Source organism: Amphimedon queenslandica, unplaced genomic scaffold (genome assembly GCF_000090795.2).
Source record: "Amphimedon queenslandica unplaced genomic scaffold, v1.1 AMPQUscaffold_13519, whole genome shotgun sequence".
In the NCBI taxonomy this organism is placed as follows: Eukaryota; Metazoa; Porifera; class Demospongiae; order Haplosclerida; family Niphatidae; genus Amphimedon; species Amphimedon queenslandica.
In genome coordinates, this window is record NW_003546245.1 from 152,349 (window position 1) to 171,897 (window position 19,549).

At 34.9% G+C, this 19,549-nt stretch overlaps 12 protein-coding genes across 17 annotated transcripts; 6 read left to right on the forward strand and 6 right to left on the reverse strand.

The window, feature by feature from the left end:
• Positions 1-62: 62 nt before the first annotated feature.
• On the forward strand, positions 63-567 carry LOC100640568 (meiosis-expressed gene 1 protein-like). The gene is made up of 3 exons (XM_011405608.2): positions 63-174; positions 217-284; positions 336-567. Exons 1-3 carry the CDS (start codon positions 105-107, stop codon positions 465-467), a joined length of 270 nt encoding a protein of 89 aa, XP_011403910.1. The 5' UTR covers positions 63-104; the 3' UTR covers positions 468-567.
• Positions 423-2,317, reverse strand: LOC109582179 (mitotic spindle assembly checkpoint protein MAD1-like). The gene is made up of 11 exons (XM_019996831.1): positions 2,150-2,317; positions 1,949-2,089; positions 1,839-1,891; positions 1,727-1,798; positions 1,469-1,681; positions 1,305-1,419; positions 1,191-1,246; positions 921-1,086; positions 810-875; positions 680-763; positions 423-622 (listed from the first exon to the last, which is right to left on the reverse strand). Exons 1-11 carry the CDS (start codon positions 2,294-2,296, stop codon positions 500-502), a joined length of 1,236 nt encoding a protein of 411 aa, XP_019852390.1. The 5' UTR covers positions 2,297-2,317; the 3' UTR covers positions 423-499.
• On the reverse strand, positions 2,235-4,104 carry LOC109582219 (leucine-rich repeat-containing protein 40-like). Of its 2 annotated transcripts, XM_019996875.1 has the most exons (10): positions 4,011-4,104; positions 3,905-3,969; positions 3,776-3,862; positions 3,664-3,720; positions 3,541-3,621; positions 3,152-3,255; positions 2,887-2,966; positions 2,726-2,843; positions 2,370-2,683; positions 2,235-2,326 (listed from the first exon to the last, which is right to left on the reverse strand). In XM_019996875.1, exons 1-10 carry the CDS (start codon positions 4,085-4,087, stop codon positions 2,314-2,316), a joined length of 996 nt encoding a protein of 331 aa, XP_019852434.1. In that variant the 5' UTR covers positions 4,088-4,104; the 3' UTR covers positions 2,235-2,313. The 2 variants fall into 2 exon arrangements, with proteins under 2 accessions (XP_019852434.1, XP_019852440.1); XM_019996881.1 differs by lacking the exon at positions 2,235-2,326 and having other exon boundaries at positions 2,330-2,683.
• Positions 4,105-4,121: 17 nt separating this feature from the next.
• LOC100640695 (cation/calcium exchanger 5-like) lies at positions 4,122-7,695 on the forward strand. 2 transcript variants are annotated; one of them, XM_011406135.2, is made up of 15 exons: positions 4,122-4,539; positions 4,591-4,653; positions 4,731-4,827; positions 5,195-5,258; positions 5,343-5,428; positions 5,476-5,555; positions 5,600-5,680; positions 5,751-5,862; positions 5,925-5,998; positions 6,051-6,143; positions 6,190-6,343; positions 6,395-6,571; positions 6,629-6,786; positions 6,971-7,122; positions 7,474-7,695. In XM_011406135.2, the coding sequence occupies exons 1-15, from the start codon at positions 4,189-4,191 to the stop codon at positions 7,568-7,570; spliced, it is 1,839 nt and encodes a 612-aa protein (XP_011404437.2). In that variant the 5' UTR covers positions 4,122-4,188; the 3' UTR covers positions 7,571-7,695. The 2 variants fall into 2 exon arrangements, with proteins under 2 accessions (XP_011404437.2, XP_019852365.1); XM_019996806.1 differs by having other exon boundaries at positions 5,943-5,998.
• A 308-nt stretch (positions 7,696-8,003) lies between these two features.
• Positions 8,004-8,889, forward strand: LOC109582259 (uncharacterized). Its single transcript, XM_019996914.1, has 3 exons — positions 8,004-8,184; positions 8,250-8,306; positions 8,429-8,889. Exons 1-3 carry the CDS (start codon positions 8,028-8,030, stop codon positions 8,797-8,799), a joined length of 585 nt encoding a protein of 194 aa, XP_019852473.1. The 5' UTR covers positions 8,004-8,027; the 3' UTR covers positions 8,800-8,889.
• On the reverse strand, positions 8,838-9,778 carry LOC105313033 (peroxisome biogenesis factor 10-like). Its single transcript, XM_011406142.2, has one exon. The coding sequence runs from the start codon at positions 9,762-9,764 to the stop codon at positions 8,910-8,912; it is 855 nt and encodes a 284-aa protein (XP_011404444.1). The 5' UTR covers positions 9,765-9,778; the 3' UTR covers positions 8,838-8,909.
• A 16-nt stretch (positions 9,779-9,794) lies between these two features.
• LOC100640823 (UDP-GlcNAc:betaGal beta-1,3-N-acetylglucosaminyltransferase-like protein 1) lies at positions 9,795-11,607 on the forward strand. Of its 4 annotated transcripts, XM_019996855.1 has the most exons (12): positions 9,795-9,827; positions 9,875-9,991; positions 10,044-10,146; positions 10,282-10,346; positions 10,410-10,469; positions 10,525-10,620; positions 10,669-10,764; positions 10,810-10,949; positions 11,033-11,168; positions 11,210-11,278; positions 11,321-11,395; positions 11,449-11,607. In XM_019996855.1, exons 1-12 carry the CDS (start codon positions 9,816-9,818, stop codon positions 11,527-11,529), a joined length of 1,050 nt encoding a protein of 349 aa, XP_019852414.1. In that variant the 5' UTR covers positions 9,795-9,815; the 3' UTR covers positions 11,530-11,607. The 4 variants fall into 4 exon arrangements, with proteins under 4 accessions (XP_019852414.1, XP_019852407.1, XP_019852426.1 ...); XM_019996848.1 differs by having other exon boundaries at positions 10,282-10,469; XM_019996861.1 differs by lacking the exon at positions 9,795-9,827 and having other exon boundaries at positions 9,904-9,991; positions 10,044-10,320.
• Positions 11,463-13,831, reverse strand: LOC100640947 (dnaJ homolog subfamily C member 11-like). Its single transcript, XM_003382776.3, has 4 exons — positions 13,634-13,831; positions 11,776-13,525; positions 11,640-11,717; positions 11,463-11,588 (listed from the first exon to the last, which is right to left on the reverse strand). Exons 1-2 carry the CDS (start codon positions 13,789-13,791, stop codon positions 12,004-12,006), a joined length of 1,680 nt encoding a protein of 559 aa, XP_003382824.1. The 5' UTR covers positions 13,792-13,831; the 3' UTR covers positions 11,463-11,588; positions 11,640-11,717; positions 11,776-12,003.
• LOC100633327 (40S ribosomal protein SA-like) lies at positions 13,792-15,324 on the forward strand. The gene is made up of 9 exons (XM_003382716.3): positions 13,792-13,860; positions 13,915-14,091; positions 14,143-14,261; positions 14,308-14,451; positions 14,497-14,598; positions 14,655-14,783; positions 14,831-14,939; positions 14,986-15,176; positions 15,225-15,324. The coding sequence occupies exons 2-9, from the start codon at positions 13,959-13,961 to the stop codon at positions 15,234-15,236; spliced, it is 939 nt and encodes a 312-aa protein (XP_003382764.1). The 5' UTR covers positions 13,792-13,860; positions 13,915-13,958; the 3' UTR covers positions 15,237-15,324.
• LOC105312749 (uncharacterized) lies at positions 15,244-15,817 on the reverse strand. The gene is made up of 2 exons (XM_011405627.2): positions 15,733-15,817; positions 15,244-15,682 (listed from the first exon to the last, which is right to left on the reverse strand). The coding sequence occupies exons 1-2, from the start codon at positions 15,782-15,784 to the stop codon at positions 15,345-15,347; spliced, it is 390 nt and encodes a 129-aa protein (XP_011403929.1). The 5' UTR covers positions 15,785-15,817; the 3' UTR covers positions 15,244-15,344.
• Positions 15,672-18,135, reverse strand: LOC100641071 (chitinase domain-containing protein 1-like). The gene is made up of 13 exons (XM_003382777.2): positions 17,950-18,135; positions 17,689-17,859; positions 17,455-17,534; positions 17,343-17,392; positions 16,900-17,063; positions 16,787-16,848; positions 16,646-16,735; positions 16,491-16,583; positions 16,289-16,419; positions 16,219-16,234; positions 16,089-16,166; positions 15,988-16,033; positions 15,672-15,928 (listed from the first exon to the last, which is right to left on the reverse strand). Exons 1-13 carry the CDS (start codon positions 18,133-18,135, stop codon positions 15,830-15,832), a joined length of 1,266 nt encoding a protein of 421 aa, XP_003382825.2. The 3' UTR covers positions 15,672-15,829.
• LOC100641199 (jmjC domain-containing protein 8-like) lies at positions 18,100-19,519 on the forward strand. The gene is made up of 9 exons (XM_019996897.1): positions 18,100-18,268; positions 18,315-18,413; positions 18,463-18,511; positions 18,556-18,652; positions 18,701-18,769; positions 18,822-18,941; positions 19,045-19,112; positions 19,178-19,312; positions 19,364-19,519. The coding sequence occupies exons 1-9, from the start codon at positions 18,117-18,119 to the stop codon at positions 19,442-19,444; spliced, it is 870 nt and encodes a 289-aa protein (XP_019852456.1). The 5' UTR covers positions 18,100-18,116; the 3' UTR covers positions 19,445-19,519.
• Positions 19,520-19,549: the final 30 nt, after the last annotated feature.

The following is a 19,549-nucleotide window of genomic DNA, read 5'->3' on the forward strand; positions in this document are numbered from 1 at the left end:
TACAAAGTTTTAAAATGCCCGGCAAACGTTCCTGCGCATGCGTAAACCTACGGTCACTATGGTTACGCGAACTTGAATAACAAAACAAGTTTAACAAGGGAGCAATGGCTGCTGTAGAAGCTAAACCAAAGTCTGTACGTCGTGCGAAGTACTGGGACGAGAACGTTGAAGAAGGTAACCTACACTGTGCTATAGTAATGTCTGACCTCGCTGCAGCTTATAGGTTTCAGCTAGCAGGCTATAGAGATGAAATTGAATATTCAAAATTTCATCCACAAGAAGTGGTAAGTATTATCATTGATCTCTATCATCAATTTCTCTTCACTTTGTGATAGATTGATCGTTGGCCTCATAACAATTATATAAAGAAGCTGAAAAGACGAAACGATGGTTTATTTTATTACTATAACAAAGAGAGGGAATGCCTGGACAAAGAGATACATAAAATCAAACTCTACACTCATTAGAAGATAAGAAAGGAAGTGAAGAGAGGGAACTGCTACACTTCTGCATCATAATCAATCCTCTGTCTCTTTTCTCTTTTAACAAATAATTCTTTTGATTCTATTTCATTTGTTAACTCATCAATCCTGGCCCTTAATCTCTCATTACTTGCTTCCAACTGAGCCGGAGAGAAAGAAAGAGCATTAGTTAGTATAATGATAGCTAAGTCTTTTACTTCAGTAACTTGTTCTTTCAACACAGAATCTGCTCCAATGTCAAGTTTATAAGAATTAAGTATATTAATGCAGCCTTCTCTTTCCTATGCCAAAAACAATTAACAAGAAATTATTCCTATTAGCTCGTACCTTAGCAATCAACTTGTTCTTTCTTTCCAGTTTTTGGATAGTTTCATTCTTAATTTCTATCTCAGACTAGTGATGATTATAATTGAAGCCACACCTTTCCCGTAAACTTACATTTAACTTTGTCATTTCTTCTTTCAGATGCTCGATTTCTTGAGTTAATTTTCTGTTATTGTTATCAGAAATAGTTAATTTTGTTTCCATTTCTGAGAGCTTTGTTGCTTGGATTATATCTTTTTGTTGAAATTGAATCAACTGTAACTTCATCAAAGATGGCGACCTGATATATAAAGTTATTTATAGTTCAGATAAAATGCAGTATTTCTTCATTTTTATTACATTTATCAGAACTCCTAAATGCAATAAATACAATAACAGAACTACCTTAGGGGAGTTGCTCCTCCTTCTATAGAGTATGACTCTAATTGCTCTTTCATGAGCTACAGTAGTAACATATTAATAATTATTAGTATTATTATAGCATTATTTTTATTGTACTTTATTTTCTGTCACCAATTCATTATAGTCAACTTGAGCTGCTTCAAGTTTAGCTACTTTATCTCGCAAAGTATGCAGTTGATATATCAATAAATCGTTATTATCTACACGGCCTCTGAAAAAATAATAAAAATTAGAAAAACTTCTCTCTCTCTCTCATTTACTTTAATACTTCATTTTCTTTGGTTAAAGTATTGTTTAGTTGTTCAAGGTCACTATAATCAGATAATCTCTTCCTTGAGATGCTCACTAGTCTGTGTTCTTCATCCATCTCTCTCAATTTTCTGTCCAACTCTTTCACTTTCTCCTGCGATTTTGACAACTGTCTAGCAATATCATCGCATTCCAGTATTTTGTTATGAAGTTTCTGCACATTACTATAATAAAGTATAATAAATAAGTCATCTAATGTGTGCACTAACAGTTTTGATGTTTCTTCTAGTTTCTTCATTTCTTCACTCATTAGCTGCTTCTGGTCCTCAATCAATTCTAACCTAAAATGGCTGCAAAATAAATTATCATCATCATCATTACCTTTTCTTCAAATATCCATTTTCTTCTTCCAGTGAAGTTTTCTCTAATAGAACCTAACACACAAAAATGAAAACTAAAAAATTGTCATCATCAAGTTGCTTTATAAGTACATGATTCAGCTCTCCTTTTATTTCAACAAGATGATCACTAGTTGCAGTACCACCAGTGGTCGATTGACTATTAGATTCGTATAAAGAAGATTCCTTTAAACTTGTTAGTTGAGATATTAGCTCACGACGCTCTTGCTCTAACTAAAAGAAATAATTTTAAAATTACAAAAAACAACAGTGACAAACAAAAACTCGTAATACTTTATGATTTCTTGTTAAAAGTTTGTGATATTGCTCTGTCATTTCTTCTGAAGGAGAGAGGTGAAGAAGTTCATCTATTTCTTCATCATCAACATCCAACTCGTCATATTCAAGGATTTCTCCAACCTCCTCTTCATTGGTAGACATCTTGTTTCTGCTCTGCCTTAGCCACACCCACTGTTTAGTGTTTATTAACGAATATTAAAGTTATAAAAATTACCAAGACAAGAGATTATTTTCTTCAATATTAAAAATATCTTTGGTAGTTTTTCTTTTCTTTTTTACATTTTCAATGGACACTACTCCAGATCTACCACGCTTTCTCTTCTTTGCAAGAATAGGCTTAGCCTCTTTCTTCATTTCACTATCATCTGATGCTGCTTCATTTACAGCTGGTCGAGTTTCTGTTACTTTTGTTGTGATGGCTGCTGCTTCTTCTGGTTTTAGTTTAATCTCAGCAACTGCTTCTTCTCTCATTAGTTTTCCTAACTTAAATCCATCTAATACATGTAACCGAGGCAACCAGCGTCTAATCTATAAACAAACTTAAACAAATATTATAATCACTATAATTACCTTATCTGTGTATTCAGTGATTGGGTTTCCCTTTAGATTAAGGTTCTTTAAGTTGGTCAGCGATTTAAGGCAATCCACACAACTGATGGAATTCTGTCCTAAATCAAGAATTTGAAGTCTAAAAAACAAAATAAAACAAAATAAAATGATGATTGGATTACCTTTTATTATACTGTATGTCTTGAGGTATGTATGCGATATTATTACCAGTTAATCTTAATTCTAACAATAAACTGTTGCCCTAATAATAAAAGTAAACATTAATGAGCATACATAACCAGCTAACAGCTGCTACATGTTAGTACAATAGAGTTTATAGTTACATAAAGTAATATTTTGTACAAGTAACCCTTCAATAGCACAGGGACCCATTCATTCTTTCTATCTAATTATAACTGATGATTGTACAGTAGTGAATATTATTACCTTTGTGCTTGGTGCTGTAGCTAGTTTATTGAATGATAGTGATAACTTGGTGAGATTGGATAATGAGGTGACATCAATTGATTCAAATAAATTATTAGATAATACTAAAAAATAATAGTAATACTAAACAATAATAATAATTTTATTTTTATTTTTTATTTATTTATTTATTTTTAATAATGATTAACAATAATAACAGTACAGATAATAACAACAACAACTGTGATAAAGGTAAAAATAGGACAGAATTGTAGAATAGGTTAGGAGAGAATAAGGGAAAGATAGTGGAAAGTAAAGAATAGAGCAAAGAGTTTTTAAAGCTTACAAATAAAATAAAATATACTATAAATTTTGTTATAATAATAATAGTAATAATCACCCTCTCTTACTTAGTGTGTTAAGATCAACTAGCATAGAAAGTGAAGGTAGTTTAGTTAATTGGTTATCATTTAATATCAGGGCCTTTAGATCTATCATAGCTGATAATTTAAAACTAATTAATAACAACTCACTTGTTAATTTCATTATATCATCACAGCTTGTTAAAGAATTATGACTTGCATTTAATACTAATAATTACAATAATAATAATAATAATAATAATAATAATCATTACAATCTTACCGACTAAATTTCTCAAATGTTCTATGCCTCTAATTGATACGAGCATATTATATGATAAATTTAGCCACGTCACAGAAAAAAAACTTCCTAAAATTAATTATATAATTATAATAATTGATATTAATTTACTTATTCCTTTCATATTAATTAACTTATTATGAGAAACATTAAGCTTCTGAATATCTGAGCTCTTCCTAATAAATAAGATCACGTGATGCTGGTATTTTGTCCTTACTCAAGATCCTTTAGAGTAGCTAGTTCTTGTCTTGAGGCTGTTAGCGTATTTTTCTCTTCTTGTTTTGCTGTAGCCATTTCTAGCTATTATACATCTACATGTGATCAACTGGGCGTGGCTGAATCCAACACCCACGCATAGATTAATGCTGATAGTGATAAAGATCAGATGACCTTAGATGAAAATGAGGCAGAGAAGACAAAGCGTGAGGATTATTAGCATCGTATCTGCTCTTCTCTTTATCTTTCTTTACACTGGCTTTAAAAATGGAGGGAGAGATGGGCTCAGTCTCAGTAATAGTGACATTCAGCCAGAACTAGCTACCACACGGAAGTTACTTGGATTTGGTCACAGTTCTGCGCCAATCTGTCAGTCGGATTCTGATAATGGCGGGGACCAGGACAATGCTAACTGCTCTCATCCTTTGCATAAAAACAATTCTTGTCAATTCGTTAAAGATAATTGTGGAGATGATGTAGCCCTCTTCGACTATCTGGCCTTTGTCGCCTGCTCTCTTCATCATGTGAAAGTAGAGCCGATCTATTGTAAACTGTTATTGTTTATCTTTAATTTTATGTAGCCGATAGCTTATATTATATTAGCATTATGGCTGGTGTATCTCATTTCCTTGTTAGCGACGACAGTAAGAGAGAGAGAAAGGAGGAGGAGGAGAAAGAGTGGTGAATCTTGCTAATGATATTCATACTTTTTCCTTCACAGGCTGATTATTTTTTTGTACCACCTCTTAATTTACTATCCGATAAACTGAAACTGTCCCCAAGTATTGCTGGAATTACTCTGTTAGCTATTGGAAATGGTAAGCTCATTTTTGGGCGGGGCTTGTCTGATAATTGCTATAGTCTAAATTTTGAGCAGCTGCTTTAAAAATTCGTAAAAAAATCCAAACTTGGTCGGAATGAGCTCAAATTTTCTATGCAACATAAGAACATGTATATGTATCAGAAAAAAATATAAAAATTAAGAAATTTTTCCTTTTCAATTTTGGCGAAATTTGGTCTGAGACCATGTACTATAGTACAGGGACTTTTACCCAATTTTGGAACAACTTTAAAAATTTGTGAAAATGAGCTCAAAGTTTCTACATGACATAAGAACATAATTTCGTTGCCAGTTTTGATTAAAAGCATAAAGATTATTATTTATATTTATTTATTACTAATTAGGTGCTCCTGATGTTTTTACTGCCTTCTCCGCTCTTAAAAATGGAGACCTGCCACTAGTCCTTGGGTCAGTCACAATATAAGATACAGTAACATGATTAAACTCTCCCTCTCCTCTTCTCTCCCTCTCCTCTCCCCCTACTCTATGCAGTGCCCTCATTGGTGCATCAATATTTATCTCGACTGTTGTCTTGGGTAGCGTTATATTAATAACTAAAGTGACCTCAGACACAATAGGTCAGTAAATTATTATTTAATTATTTTATTCAAATTATATATTTCAGATAAGATTGATTTTACTCGTGACGTAGTGGCCTACATTGTGGTTGTAGCTACAGTTATACTGGTAGCTTTTGATGGACTGGTAACACTGAACTGTATTCATCCTGTAGTGATTATTGTTGTTAGGTTGAACTCTATGAAGCAATATTCTTCCCCATTATATACATTGTTTATATAGCAGCTGCTATAATCATAGGATACTTAAGAGTGAGCTGCTATTGTTGTTGATGATGATTGTTGTTTGTTGTTTGTTGTTGTTGTTGTTTGTTGTTTATAGACTGCATGGAAAAAACATAAAGAATCAAAGAATGGAACTAGCATACAGACTGATATTGATAAAGGTGATAGTGCTATAGAATGTGCTGATGAATCAAGGCCATTAATAGAAGGTACGTCAATAGTTATTGATAGTTATCAATAGTTATAAATGGTTATTAATGGCTATTAATAGCGTCCAATAATATACTAGGAACTGAAGTAAAGGAAAAAGAGAAAGAGAGACTGGAACTCGAAGGGTTAACATTTGTGAGTATGATTAATTATTATTCATTAATACCTGTGTTTATTAATTTATTAGCCGAGGGGGCGTAACATTGCCGTAAAGATACAGTGGTTTCTTGAGCTACCTTTCAGCTTGTTGAGATGGATATCTATACCACCTTGCTGCCATGTGAGTCAAACAATCTGATTGGTCGACCATCATTGCCTTACAATAGGACGGTAAATGGTCGGAGTGGCATCGCTGGTTTGCTGTTAGTTCTCCGATTCCAATGATTGTGATACTGGCTATCACAGCTGGTGGCTGGTCTGCTTTTACTTATCCAATTGAATCAACCAAATTCCCACTTATTGTTATATTCTTTATTATAGGTAAAATATACTATTGTGCTTACATCTTATATTTTATTGTTGTTGATATAGGTATAATATTATCAATAGTGTTGTATTTTGTTATTGGTAAGACTAAACCTCACTGGATAGTCCAGTCACTATTAGGACTGGCTGGATTCATCATGTCAATTGCTTGGCTCAACATTGAAGCTAATGAAGTCGTCAGTCTCCTCGAAGCTTTCGGACTTGCTTTTAGCATTGATACAGGTAGGTAAATATAGTATGATATTTCTTCATTTAAATAAACATTTTATTTTTTATTAGCAATCCTTGGTCTCACAGTACTGGCTATTGGTAATTCAGTAGGCGATTGGGTCGCTGACACAGCAGTAGCAAGGGCCGGTGAGCCAGGTATGGGCGTGGCTTCATGTTTTGGGTCTCCCCTACTTAACGATGTCCTGGGTCTCAGCGTTGCCTTGATAGTGAGTATAACTGATAGAACTGACCTCTCTATCTTTCATTCACTGTTATTATAATAATTACGAAAAAATTTATTCATAGATTAGTAGTACACAATTTATCATGCACTGTTAACAGCAAATTCATTTACTATAATTATTACTTATATTTATATTATTTGTATATATTACTATTATCTTGTTTTAGGCAAAGATTGGTATTTATGACAAAGGGAAGTCATTTCCAATTTGCATCCAAAGCAGAGAGTACGTGAAAGTGAAGCTTTCGTGGATATTTTTATCTTTTTCACTTATTCTGAGTGCACTGGTATTCCCACTCTTTAAATTTAGTCCTCCTAGGTAATAATAATAATAATAATAATAATAATTATGGCGTTTTAATGCCTGTATGTGGTCCTGCCGATTTGCTGCTCTTCCTCCGCAAGTCGATGGGCTTGTTTGACTCTTTTATAGTTTCTCTTTTCTCTCCTCTATCCTCTTCTTTCATCCCCTCCTCGTTTATTTTCCTGTCTGCTTTCTGTAGTTCTTCTAATTCTCTAAGGGCCACTCCCTTTTTTTTCTATGTTATTGTTTACCCCTTTGTGTCTTATTGCATAATAATGATAATAATAATAATAATAATAATAATAATAATAATAATAATAATAATAATAATAATAATAAATGTTAATATGTTTTTGTTGTTTATAGGGCATATGGTCTTGTTCTGATATACATCTACATTGTGTTTATGTTATTTTCTGTATTGGATGAATTGGACATATTGAAGTTTTATTATTACTTGTAAAAAGCTTTATTTTTAAATATTTTATAGTAGCTACATGTACATTTGTATGATAATACTACCCAAAAAAGGATAAAGGAGTGGCTTTATAAACTTTAATAACTTGCAATTAAGCACATTCAATTTGAGATTGATCTGAAGATGATTCTTTCTTCTCTTGCCCTCTTTATCTTTCTTTTTCTTGGAAGTAGTGGAGAAGAAAGCTGCAGACATGTCCTAAGGTAAGATACTGGACTCAGTAGAATGAGTTATAGTAGCCTGTGTCACATTTCTTTGCAGCAGTAGATCTAATGGCAGTCCAGCTATTACGAGAATTAATAGAGAAAATAGCACTAGTTGTCAAAATGGAGATATTTTATGGAGTAATCTACTCTCGTCTTCATCGTCACATATAGTTCAATTCACGAAGAATCACTCTCCTTTCTCGCTCTGTCTTCATTATCAGGAGACAGGATTCACTATGGTGCAGTTGAAGGGAAAAGCAAAAAGGGAGATAGGAAGAAGAGGAGAAGGACCTCAGTGTATCCAATCGCACTGTAATCACGTGTCTCTGTTGATCAAAACTAGAAAAGGATCATCATTAAACAAACTGTCTTATTCACTGCGGCCTAGCAATGGTGAGAGTTAAAGTCATACTGCTGTTGTTATTGTCATTTTATCAATGTGCTATCATGTACTATAGATTGTGCAAGATGTTCAGATAGTTGCATGGAAAAGATACTTTGTAGTAGCGATTACAGTAAGTTGAACCTGACTCGTAGTATAATGAGCCTAATGAGAGAAAGAGACAGGTGGGGCTGAGTAAGAGGAGGGGGTTTACTTTTGCTGTCATAACTAATGTCACTTTGATCTCTCTTGCAGTATTTATAGGTCTTGTGAGAAAATCCAATCTGCTATCAGATAATTCTAGTTTATACAAATCATCAATAGAAGTTCAAAACTATCTCAGATACAATAACTCGTATATATTGGATAGTGGAAGGAGTACATGTACAAGATCGCCCTCACAATTTGCACTAAACTCAGAATATGCCATACCGAGTACAGGCATCGTTAGTGTGTTTGGCAAATGCAAGCTAAAGGAGGGCCAGAAGTACTTCATCGGAAGCAATCTGAAGCTAGGATACTTGTCAAAGCCTCGGTTGATGCTTGGCTGTGCTCAGGAAGATGTTAATTTCATGTTATATCATTTGAACAAGCTTCTCTTACATAATACTAATACTTGTTGCTGACCACAACCATGTCCCCCCTCTCTCTCTGTTTATCAGTCTTTGTCACTTTACTATTGTCATTATGTTATATATATTATTATTACTCATTTATAATCATTATATACAATATTTTATTGGAAATTTTGTAAAGGAACACACTGTCGTGGTTGGGTAGGGTTCCTGCATAAAGGACAGTTCCCTTTCTCACTGACCCACTCTATGATGCAGCTCCAGCAGTACAAATGACCGCAAGGAGGTACTGTGGGGCACGTACAATTCTCAAGACATAGGGAACATTTTATTGAAGATACAACAGCACCATTAGTCGCACCAGCTTTGTTAAGAATGTCCTTAGTCTCTTCATCTCTACTCCATACACTGCTCTTGATCCTTGTCATTAATTTAATAGCTAATTGTAGCATTATGAGTAGGCCTAACAGCTTATATGGATTGGGTGGTGTCGCTGTTAGTGAGTATCTTATCATTATGTATCTGATACTTGTTATCCTCTTGCTCAACCATTGATAGACACCAAACAGATAGAAAAAAGATAAATGAATTTGATTTGATATTTTCATTATTTCTTCAACATTCCCCATGACATACTCCATGGTCCTATTGGTAGTGTACTTCCTAATAAGCCCCGCCCCCCTCTCAAGGACATATCGACCCACCACATGTAACACTACAGACACTATCCTTCTACTAATGGACGGTATAGCCGGCCCGTTGGTTTGCACTATATTGCAATATTCTTCCCCCAGAGTCTGATTACCATTCAGAGTAGTTAGTGAATAATACAATAGCTCAGCCAGGAGCTGTAATTCTCTCTGATACAGTAGCCAGTATCTTCTTGGCAGCAATGGCTCCGTCAGGTCAGAGAGTAGGGAAGTAACGTAGTCACGGTAATAGAGGTCCTTTTGGTTGCTACGAACAAGCTCGGGAGTTCCTGCTGGATAAAACTCTAGCTTCCTAGCTGCCGCCATTTTGAATAATTAAATCGGAGCCACGCCCAAAATGAATTAATTAATAGGACAATGGTAGATGTTGTAAGTAGATTTTGATTTCAATAATAATAATAATAATATTTAATTAGAGTGTTATAATACCAGTGTATAACTCAGCTCAGTGGTTACAAGAGACACTAGAGTCCTTATTGGTCCAAAGATTTACTGGAAAATGGGAAGTATCAATATACAACGACTCTTCAACGGTAAGGAGGAGGAGACAGAGATACCAATATAGTCTAATACATTATGCTAAAGGATAATTCAATGGACATAATAAAGAGCTATAAAGATAAGTTCATATCCAATGGGATTGGATATGTAATAGGATCAGATGAATCCACATCAAAACCTAAAGGAGGTTGGCACACACACAGAGTTACTCACTAAACGTACCATATGCATTTACAAGTTACAAGTACAAGCAATACTTGATGTGTTGGCATTAATTATTATTATTATTTACTATCTTGTGGTCTGTTTGATGTGGGCTCAGTTGGGTATACAAGAAATAAGGCCATATCTCAATCATCAGGTGACTACCTTTGTCTACAGGACTCCGTTAGTGCAATATTTACAACTGTTTGCATTAATATTGAATTAAATGTAATATTATTATTGCAGGATGATCTAATGTTAGAAAATAGAATATTACTACAATATCAACAAGCGGACGATCACACAGTAAGAGGAGAGTGAGAGAGGAAGAGAGTGAGAGGTCATTGATAATGGCTTACAGCTGGTAGGTAGTAGATTTATTCGTGAACCGACCGACTCAACAATTAGATACACAAAATGGGCCAATACACTAAACTCAAAACAACTATACACTCAAGTAAATGAAATAAAAACAAAATAATAATAATAATAATAATAATAATAGGCATTCACATCATTTGGTCCTACATTGATAATACCAACATGGTTCATGTCAAGGAGACTGTTTAATAAATACGGACCATTTGATGAAACTGGACAAGTAATCAAATAAAATAAATAGCTATTGATTGATTTCTAATTATAGGGGACTCCTGAGGATTTAATATTATTTTATAATTTAATTAGAGGACGGGAAAGAGGAGAGGGGGTTGAACTGAAACGTGTTGATGAGCCACTGATTGTATACAGATACCATATTAATAATACTACACTCAGCATTAATGAGTAATAGAGAAATGAATTACTGTACTATTACTATCATCATCATCATCATCATCATCATTATTATTATTATTATTGTATAATAGAGAGACAATATGGGAGCTGAGAGTTAAAGCACTAGAAGAACACGTTTTATCAAAATGGAAGTATTTTACAATATGGAATGCTGGAAAGCAAGGAAGGAGATTGTACAGAACAATATCTGAAGAAAATAAGCTCAAAGTAAAGGCATAAAGTGTTAATAAAATAATAATAATAATCAGGTGAAATCCTTTTGTGATGTTGATAGCAAGAAGATCGATAAAGGACATTATACTTATGAAGAAAGCAAGGTTTAGTCAAGCTAATAATAGTTTAATATTAATTATTATCAGGAGAAAGAAAAGCCTAAAGTGCCAATAGTGCACTTTACCAAAGCCACACCTCCTTTTATAATCTGCATTAAATGGGTAATCTAATAGCCACACCCACACAATACATTGTTATTATTATTATTATGCAGGAACTCACTGGCGGTGAATTTGAAAATAATTTATTGTCGTTAAATCTAATTGAAGGAATAGACTATTATAATTTCAGTTAATAACTATCAATAACCACTATTGCCTCATTTTTCTTGTTCAGTTTCTGTCTTTGGTGGTACTATTAATAATAAAAATTATTTTTTAAAAGTTCAAATTCAGCGTGGCTTACAAACGTATTTATCAGGCCAGTTTTCCATTTCTTCCAAACTTTTGGCGGTCCATGGGCTAAGTAACACAATTAATGGACCTTTATAAAGTAACAAGGAGAGAATGACGTAGGAAAATGTGCCATTCTGTTTTTCTACCTGTTGCTCCAAATACAACAGAGACAACCAGGACAGGCTGCCTCTCCCAAGCCATCTTTAACCAGTTCCAACTCGCTCTAAAGGCAGACATTTTTTCATTAATAACCAGTAAAATAAATAACCCGTTGTCCGTATCAACAAAATTAATAATCAAGATGGCGGTTTATTGTGAAACTAATAATTTACTAATCTGTATACTATAAACACGTGCTGCCACGTGGTATAGTGTTACTCTTCGTTAGTTAGGACTCTGTGTGATTGTCTAGGTATTACTAGACACTCGTTGTTCTCTATAGTAATTTCATGAACTAGTCCACGGAACCTATACTTCACTCTTAGGTATTTCTTCTCCCCAATGCAAGGATCATAAAAACCAGGAATGATGCTCTTTGCCGTTTCCCTAAGGACCAGTTTTGAATCAGCCACTAAGCACTGTAGAGGTACACGTACATCAATGACTTTAGGTAGCCCCATAGGATCATGAGATGCAGTAGTAGAGAACAAAGACCCGTACCATGCTTCTAATATTATTAGTCCATGGCGTGACTGCTCGTTGGTTTGAATTCTTTCGACAGTCTCCATCATCAGATCAACTGCTGATTCTGCCTCTCTTCTCCTCTCCTTCATTTCTCTTTCTCTCTCCATTCTTATTTCCTCCGTCTCTTTAACTTTATAAAATCTCAACAGCGGCCCAAGTGCAAGTATTTTTAATATGCCATACAGACCCAATGGAACAAGGCTGGCCATCATGATAGACATTACATCGACATAGGGCGATACTTGTACTTTTACAACATAATTCATTGAGGCACGGATGAATTGTAGACGCAACTGAACACCGTCAGAAGCTGATAAGTTGACACGCCCACCAACTTGCGTCAATTTAGAGATATTGTGATCCACAGAGTAAGAGAGAGAAGGTCCCCTAGTCCCAATACGACCGCTCAGTGTAAGCATGTACAAATCAACAGGTTTCATGCATAGCGCTAACTGTAGGTATGATCTATTGTAACCAATCATGACATCAGATGATAGAACGGCCTTTTCTGTTATCTGCCTTGATAAAGACACACCCACTGTGTTCCCGGACTCCTTAATGTGAAACGTGCTAGTCGTTTTGTCGTCTAGTTTACGAGAGAGATGGGTATTTAATAAAACACCGACACCAAATGGTGGCATCCAATGCAGGACATTCTCTCCAGTGATGTACATGTTGTTGGTAATGTTACGATAATAATCGAAACCGACCGAAGGTAACCGTCCCACATTACCAGAGACCTTGACCCAATTATGCTGACCTAAGTCCTGCCTAACGCTAGCTGTTAGACCAGTGTATGGTCGACTGGCTCGTACTGTTGACAGCAAGGACCCGGTCAGTAATAAGGTAGCACTTTTACTTAACGAGGAACTGACGCTTTGTTGAGCGTACGCATCAGTTACTCTAATTGATGCCCACCCCCTCTCCCCACTAGTGAAATCAGTGGCGTCTAACGAAACTTTGTAGAGACCCTGTGGGTTCACCTCTTGGATGTAAGTCCGCTCGTCAAAAAGGTTTTTAAGTTTTTCATATTCATCAATCAGTTCAGTGGGCAGGGAGGTACGCTCTATCAGTGCTCGGTCATTCTCTACTCCTTTCTTTCCTCTTATATCGTAAACTGAGCGTAATCTGCTGTCACTCAGTATCTGATAGGCTTCTTGTATTCTTTTGAAGAACCTTGACGCAATCTCTTGTTTCTCTTTGTCCTGATATCTAAATAATTTTTAAAAATTATAAATGAAACACTCATTTTATTAGTCATTTCATAAATCTTTTTCCATGCACCTAAATTATAATTAATTAATTAGCCCCGCCCCTAACCTATCTGGGTGGTATATTTTGCAGAGTCGCCTGTAAGCTGAGCGTATTTCCTCGGGACTAGCAGTCCTTGATACGTTCAACAAAGTGTAGTACTCGTCTTGGTCTTCTAATGCGAGCTCTCGATCAAGTAGAGATTGCTCCTCTCCTCCAGCCGCCATCTTTATTCAGGTGTCTCCTAGTGCGCATGCCCAGTGATCAGTGAACACGTGCTTCACAGCAGAATAAGTGTAAGCCATGGCTGCCCTCTCTTTCTTTGTCTTTAAGTTTATTTATATCAATAGGTTGTTTGCCCGTTACTTTTTAAAGCAGTACTTGTTCAATAAAGATGTCTGGAGGCCTTGATATTTTTGCATTGACGGAGGATGACGTCACAAAGATGCTCTCAGCAGGAGTCCACCTAGGGGATGCTAATATTAATTACCAAATGAGCAGTTATGTGTATAAAGTCAGGTCTGACGGTGAGATTTATAATTTTAATTAATTAGTGGGTGCGGTTTGTAATTAATTAGGTACCGCTATTATTAACCTTCGTAAAACTTGGGAGAAACTATTACTGGCCGCACGGGTCATTGCCGCTATTGAAAACCCTGCTGATATATGTGTCATATCTAACGGTAACTTGGGACAGGTAAGCTCCCTCATTAATGGTTGTTCCTGTAATGGGCATTATTTAGAGAGCAATATTGAAATTCTCAAAGTACGTGGGATGCTCCCCTGTTGCTGGTCGGTTTACTCCTGGTACTTTCACCAATCAAATTCAAAAGGCATTTCGTGAGCCACGCCTGCTTGTTGTTGCCGATCCTCTCCTTGATCATCAGGTGGGTGTGGTTATTAACTGGTTGTCATAGCATTAATTTTTTCAGCCAATCACTGAAGCCTCTTATGTCAATATCCCGGTGATTTCATTCTGCAACAGCAGCTCAACTGTTCGTTATGTTGACGTGGCAATACCTTGTAATACTAATGTAAGTATTTTAATAATAACATCATTATTTATTTGTTTGTTTGTTTGTTTGTTTAGGGTAAACACTCTCAAGGTCTAATGTGGTGGATGTTAGCTCGTGAGGTTTTACGTTTGAAAGGAGAACTGAGCCGTGATATGCCATGGGACATTGTACCTGATCTGTTCTTCTACAGGGACCCTGAAGATGTATGTGTGATTGTGAGAGAGAGGGAGAGTTCCTCTTTCTGTTTTAGGTTGAGAAAGAGGAGCAGGCTAAAGCTGAGCAAGAGCTCCTCCTTCAACAAGAAGGTTGGAACACTGGAGCTACTGATACTGTCGCTGAAGACCAATGGAATGACCCTAGTGCGTATTAATGATGATGTTTATAATAATAATGAATATTGATTAGGTAGTAATTGGGGTGAGGGTACTACAGCTCCATCAGTACCTGCTCCAGCTGCTAGTGGCCAACCAACTCAACCACCTGGTATAAGTAGTACTGCTCCTTTTGGTGAGCAGGATTGGAACATGGGGCCTACGACCACTACCAAAGACTGGGGGGCAGATGAGGGAGGAGAATGGAGCAACACTGATACCAATGTATGTTTATTTATTGTTTTGTTTATTTGTTGTTTGTTTGTTTGTTAGGTTAATTGGTAACGAGGTACATAAGAGACTATGAAAGAAGAGAATCATTTTGTCTATTTTCTCTTGTAAAGATTAATAAATAAAAATTAATAACAAGAAATATGATACGATGACAACAGATTAATTCTTAGTAGAAGACTTGGCTTCTTTTTTATTCAAAGAACTGTCACTGTTCTTGCTTTCATCATTAACATCACTTTTTCCTTCATTAACAGTATTGCCACCATTACTGTTATCACTGCCATCATCAACAAAGAAGCAAAAATAGCCCAATACACCGAGGAGACCAGCACCAATCGTTACCCCGTAGAATGGGCTTCTTGATCTACCTAAAGTATTTATGTCCAAATATTTGTAGTCTCTTGCTGGACTACTGAGAAATGGAAGCGGCTCTTTGCTGCCTGAATATCTTCTAAATAAATGATGGAAGCTCTTCCTTACACTTTGTACAGTTAAAACTATTTAAGAAAAACAGAATTGCAAAATATTTAGAGAAATTGTAACTCACTAAAGGCCATGTTTAGAGGCGGAGCTAACTGCTTAGCCACACCCCTAAACATTAAAGAAGGCTTGGCCAGTTAAAGTTTATACAAAAAATTAATAATTTACAATAAATCAAAAAAATAATCCAATCCTTGTCCAATTTCCCATATTGATAGACCGGTACCTAACTCCGTCATTAACTGGAGTCTCTCCTGCATAGACTATAAATGAGCAACAATAATAATAATAATAATATCAATAATAATTTATTGTTCTCTACTTTTAACGAAGGATAATAGACTAGATGCCTCATGCCACCTGCAGTTCTAATTGAATAAAATATTAATGGAATAATAATAATAATAATATTGGCGCTATTACTTGTAATTGAAGTAGTGCTCAGAACAATGATCGTCCCATTCAATCTTTGGCTTGTAATTTGACAACAGCTCAACATACCTTTTTAATAATTATTATTGTCATTATTATCATTATTATTAGTTCTTCCTACCTGTTACCTACGACAGCTGCAAAAAAGATTAATTACTTAATAAAAATACTTATTAATAACATGTATATACCGTCCATTCCACTTGGTCCAAAGTCGTACCCATAGAAATTAATACCAACAAGTAGTTTATTTCTTTTGGAAGAACCCGTGAGTTCTTTAATGCAATCCTCTACCCAGTGGAGTGGAGCAACTGGCCCAGGACTGTCATTCAGTGAGTATGATGTGTGTATTTAATGCTATTACTTTATGTTATAGGGCACTAATGATAATACCTTTGAGGAGTTGAGTAGTCGTACGTCATCAACGAGAAGCCATCAACGTCATTTAGTAACCTCTGATAATCTTTAGGACCAAACAATGCTGAGCTAGAATATTAAATAAAAGTAAGTAAAATAAACAAATAAATAAAAATACATTGTAACCTTACCCTTCCTTTGTAGAGGGGATGACTAGTATTAATTGCAAATTAAACTTGTGAAACTGTTTTGAAATTCTTTTGATAACGTCCGATAGTTCGCTAAAAATAACGAAATTAATAGCAATGAATGACTCAAGTAATGATAAAAACCTTTTATAGTGTCCACCTAATTGGCTCCATATCTCAAGAACAGCACCATCGAACCTGTAATTCTAAACAATAATAATAACAATGGTTAAATATTTAATCAAAATTAAACTGACTGCAATCTGCTCGGTGATGAAGACGGCTAATTTCAATCTTTTGCTTTCGCTTGAAAATAATTCCTGATAATCATTCATGGTCCAACCCTCAAATAATAGCCGAGGGACAATCTTTACTCCTCCTCCTCCTTCCTTCCCTCCATTTCTAACTTCCTCAATCCATCCTGTAAAAGAGGAGATTTATTCTTAGTCACTTTTGACAAAAGTCCCTGTACTATAGTACAGGGACTTTTACCCGATTTTGGAGCAACTTAAAAAATTCATAAAAAATCTAATTTTGATCGGAATCAGTTCAAACTTTCTACACAACATTAGAACATGTATATTCACCAGAAAAACTTATAAAAATGGGGAGTTCTCTCATTTTCAATTTTGGCAAAATACCCTGTACTATAATAGTACAGTGAATTTGTGTGCAACATTGCTCCTTATCTTCTACTAACCTTGATCAATATCGTGAATACCAGTCATTTCAAACATTTGCCTAGCAGGCCTAAAATTATCAAAATAAAATTAATGAAACACATCAAAGAATTCTTTTCTGACAAGCATTACTTTATTTGTAGCCAAACTGGAGAAATATGAGTAAACTTGTTAGCAAACCATTTAGCAGTATCATAACCATGATTATTCCACTAGAAAGAGAGCTAGTATTGATACATGTACATTTATTTATTTATTATTATTCATTTATTATTTAACTTTACAGTGCAACATAAAGTAGACATGCAAGTGTAGAGGTACTAATTATCATTGTTAATTTATAGGGGTTCCCCACCAGAGGCTTACTGGAGTTACGTAACCTAGGGACATCATTGTTTCTGGTAGCTGTCTTTTGCTTGCTGAGTTTGTAGAGTATAATTTATGATTTTTAATAATGTCTGCATATTTGACATTTGCAGATACTAGACCTCTCTCACTAACAGTCTTTAGAGCTGCTTCTGATGCTGCATTTTCATCCTGAGAAGGCAATAAGATCATTAATGATATTTTATTAATAATAATAATAATAATAATAATTATTATTATTAATAATAACAATCTGCTAACTGGAGTAATTTCCTTGATCTTTTTCTTTTTCTTTTTGTCGGATTTGCTAAGTGTTCCTTCGCTTACAACAGCAGCTAAAAATATCAACAGAACAACAAAGAGGACTTTAAAATCCGCCATGTTATGGGCGTGGCTAGGTAATTTATAGCCACACCTCATATTGGAACATGTACAAAAACATGTCATTTTGTTTATTTATTGTATTTTTATTTTATTTTAGATCATCAAGCAGCTCATTCCTAACCAGCAGCAGCTCCTTCACTGCTGGACAGTCTTTCCTTAACAATTGGCCCTCCAGCCAATTTATTAATGGGGGCTGGTGAGTAGTAATTATTAATTAACATAATAGTTATTGTTAATGATAGGGTGATACCACATAATCTAACTGATCTCACGGGACCCTGTAATATTAAACGACTGAACAGGAACCAGGATACACTCTCGCAAGAAGAATTTGTAAAAAAGTTAATTATTAATTTATAATTATAAAATAACTATTTATAATCAATTCAGATTTGCATATAATGAGCCGGTAATATTAATTAATGTTACGGATCAGACAGTAAGTAATAATTTAATTAATTTATAAATGAAGTGTTTCAATAGGAATTTAGAATGCATTCAACAAGAGAGCAGCTGTTATCCAAATATGGCAACTACAGTATAACTGTCACTACAGCTAATACACACTCGTATCCTAAAGGTATTTATTAATTATTATTATTATCATTATTACTTATTACTTTATTAGCTGAAATGACGTTAAACGATTATGTTAATATTATTATGAAACCGCAAGAAGAAGGACGACTGGGTAGTGGTAAGCAGCTGCTGTCTCTCCCTCCCTCGTCATGTGATGTGTCATGTGACAGATACTTTATATCATTTTGGTGACAATGACAGAGAAGAATGGGCTGAGCTCTTTTCAATGTATAACATTCCTCCATACACAGTCCCTGGACTAGAACCTGTCATTAGTTTTGGGTTAGCTGGTAAGGAAGAAAGAGGAGGAGAGAGTGTGTGTGAGAAAGGAGATAGAGAAGGAGCAGGGGAGAGGAGTGATGGAGGTCAGTAGTGATAATCTACTCATTACAGGGCCAGGGACTGGTGTACCTTTTCATATCCATGGACCAACTTTTGCAGAAACAATATATGGAAGGAAAGTATGACATAAATAATTATGATAATATTCACTTTTTATTAATAAATATTGTTATTATTATTTTAGAGGTGGTTTTTATATTCGCCAAAAGTCCGGCCATTATTCGACCCAAATGGCTCCACTCTTGACTGGCTAACAAATACTTATTTTTCACTGCCAATTAACGAGAGGCCACTTGAATGTGTACTGCAACCAGGAGAAGTGAGCCATTTTTAAAATTATAATTTATTTTTATTTTTTATTTTTTTGCAGGTGCTGTATTTTCCCGCCTATTGGTGGCATGCTACACTCAATGTTGATGCTTCAGTTTTTGTTTCTACCTTTTTAGCATAAAATTTTTTATTCATTTTCCGGATACTTCAGTATACTTCAATAACTAATTTCTGTATACTATCAGTATAACTATAGTATATTCAGAAACATTAATATTTAGTTATT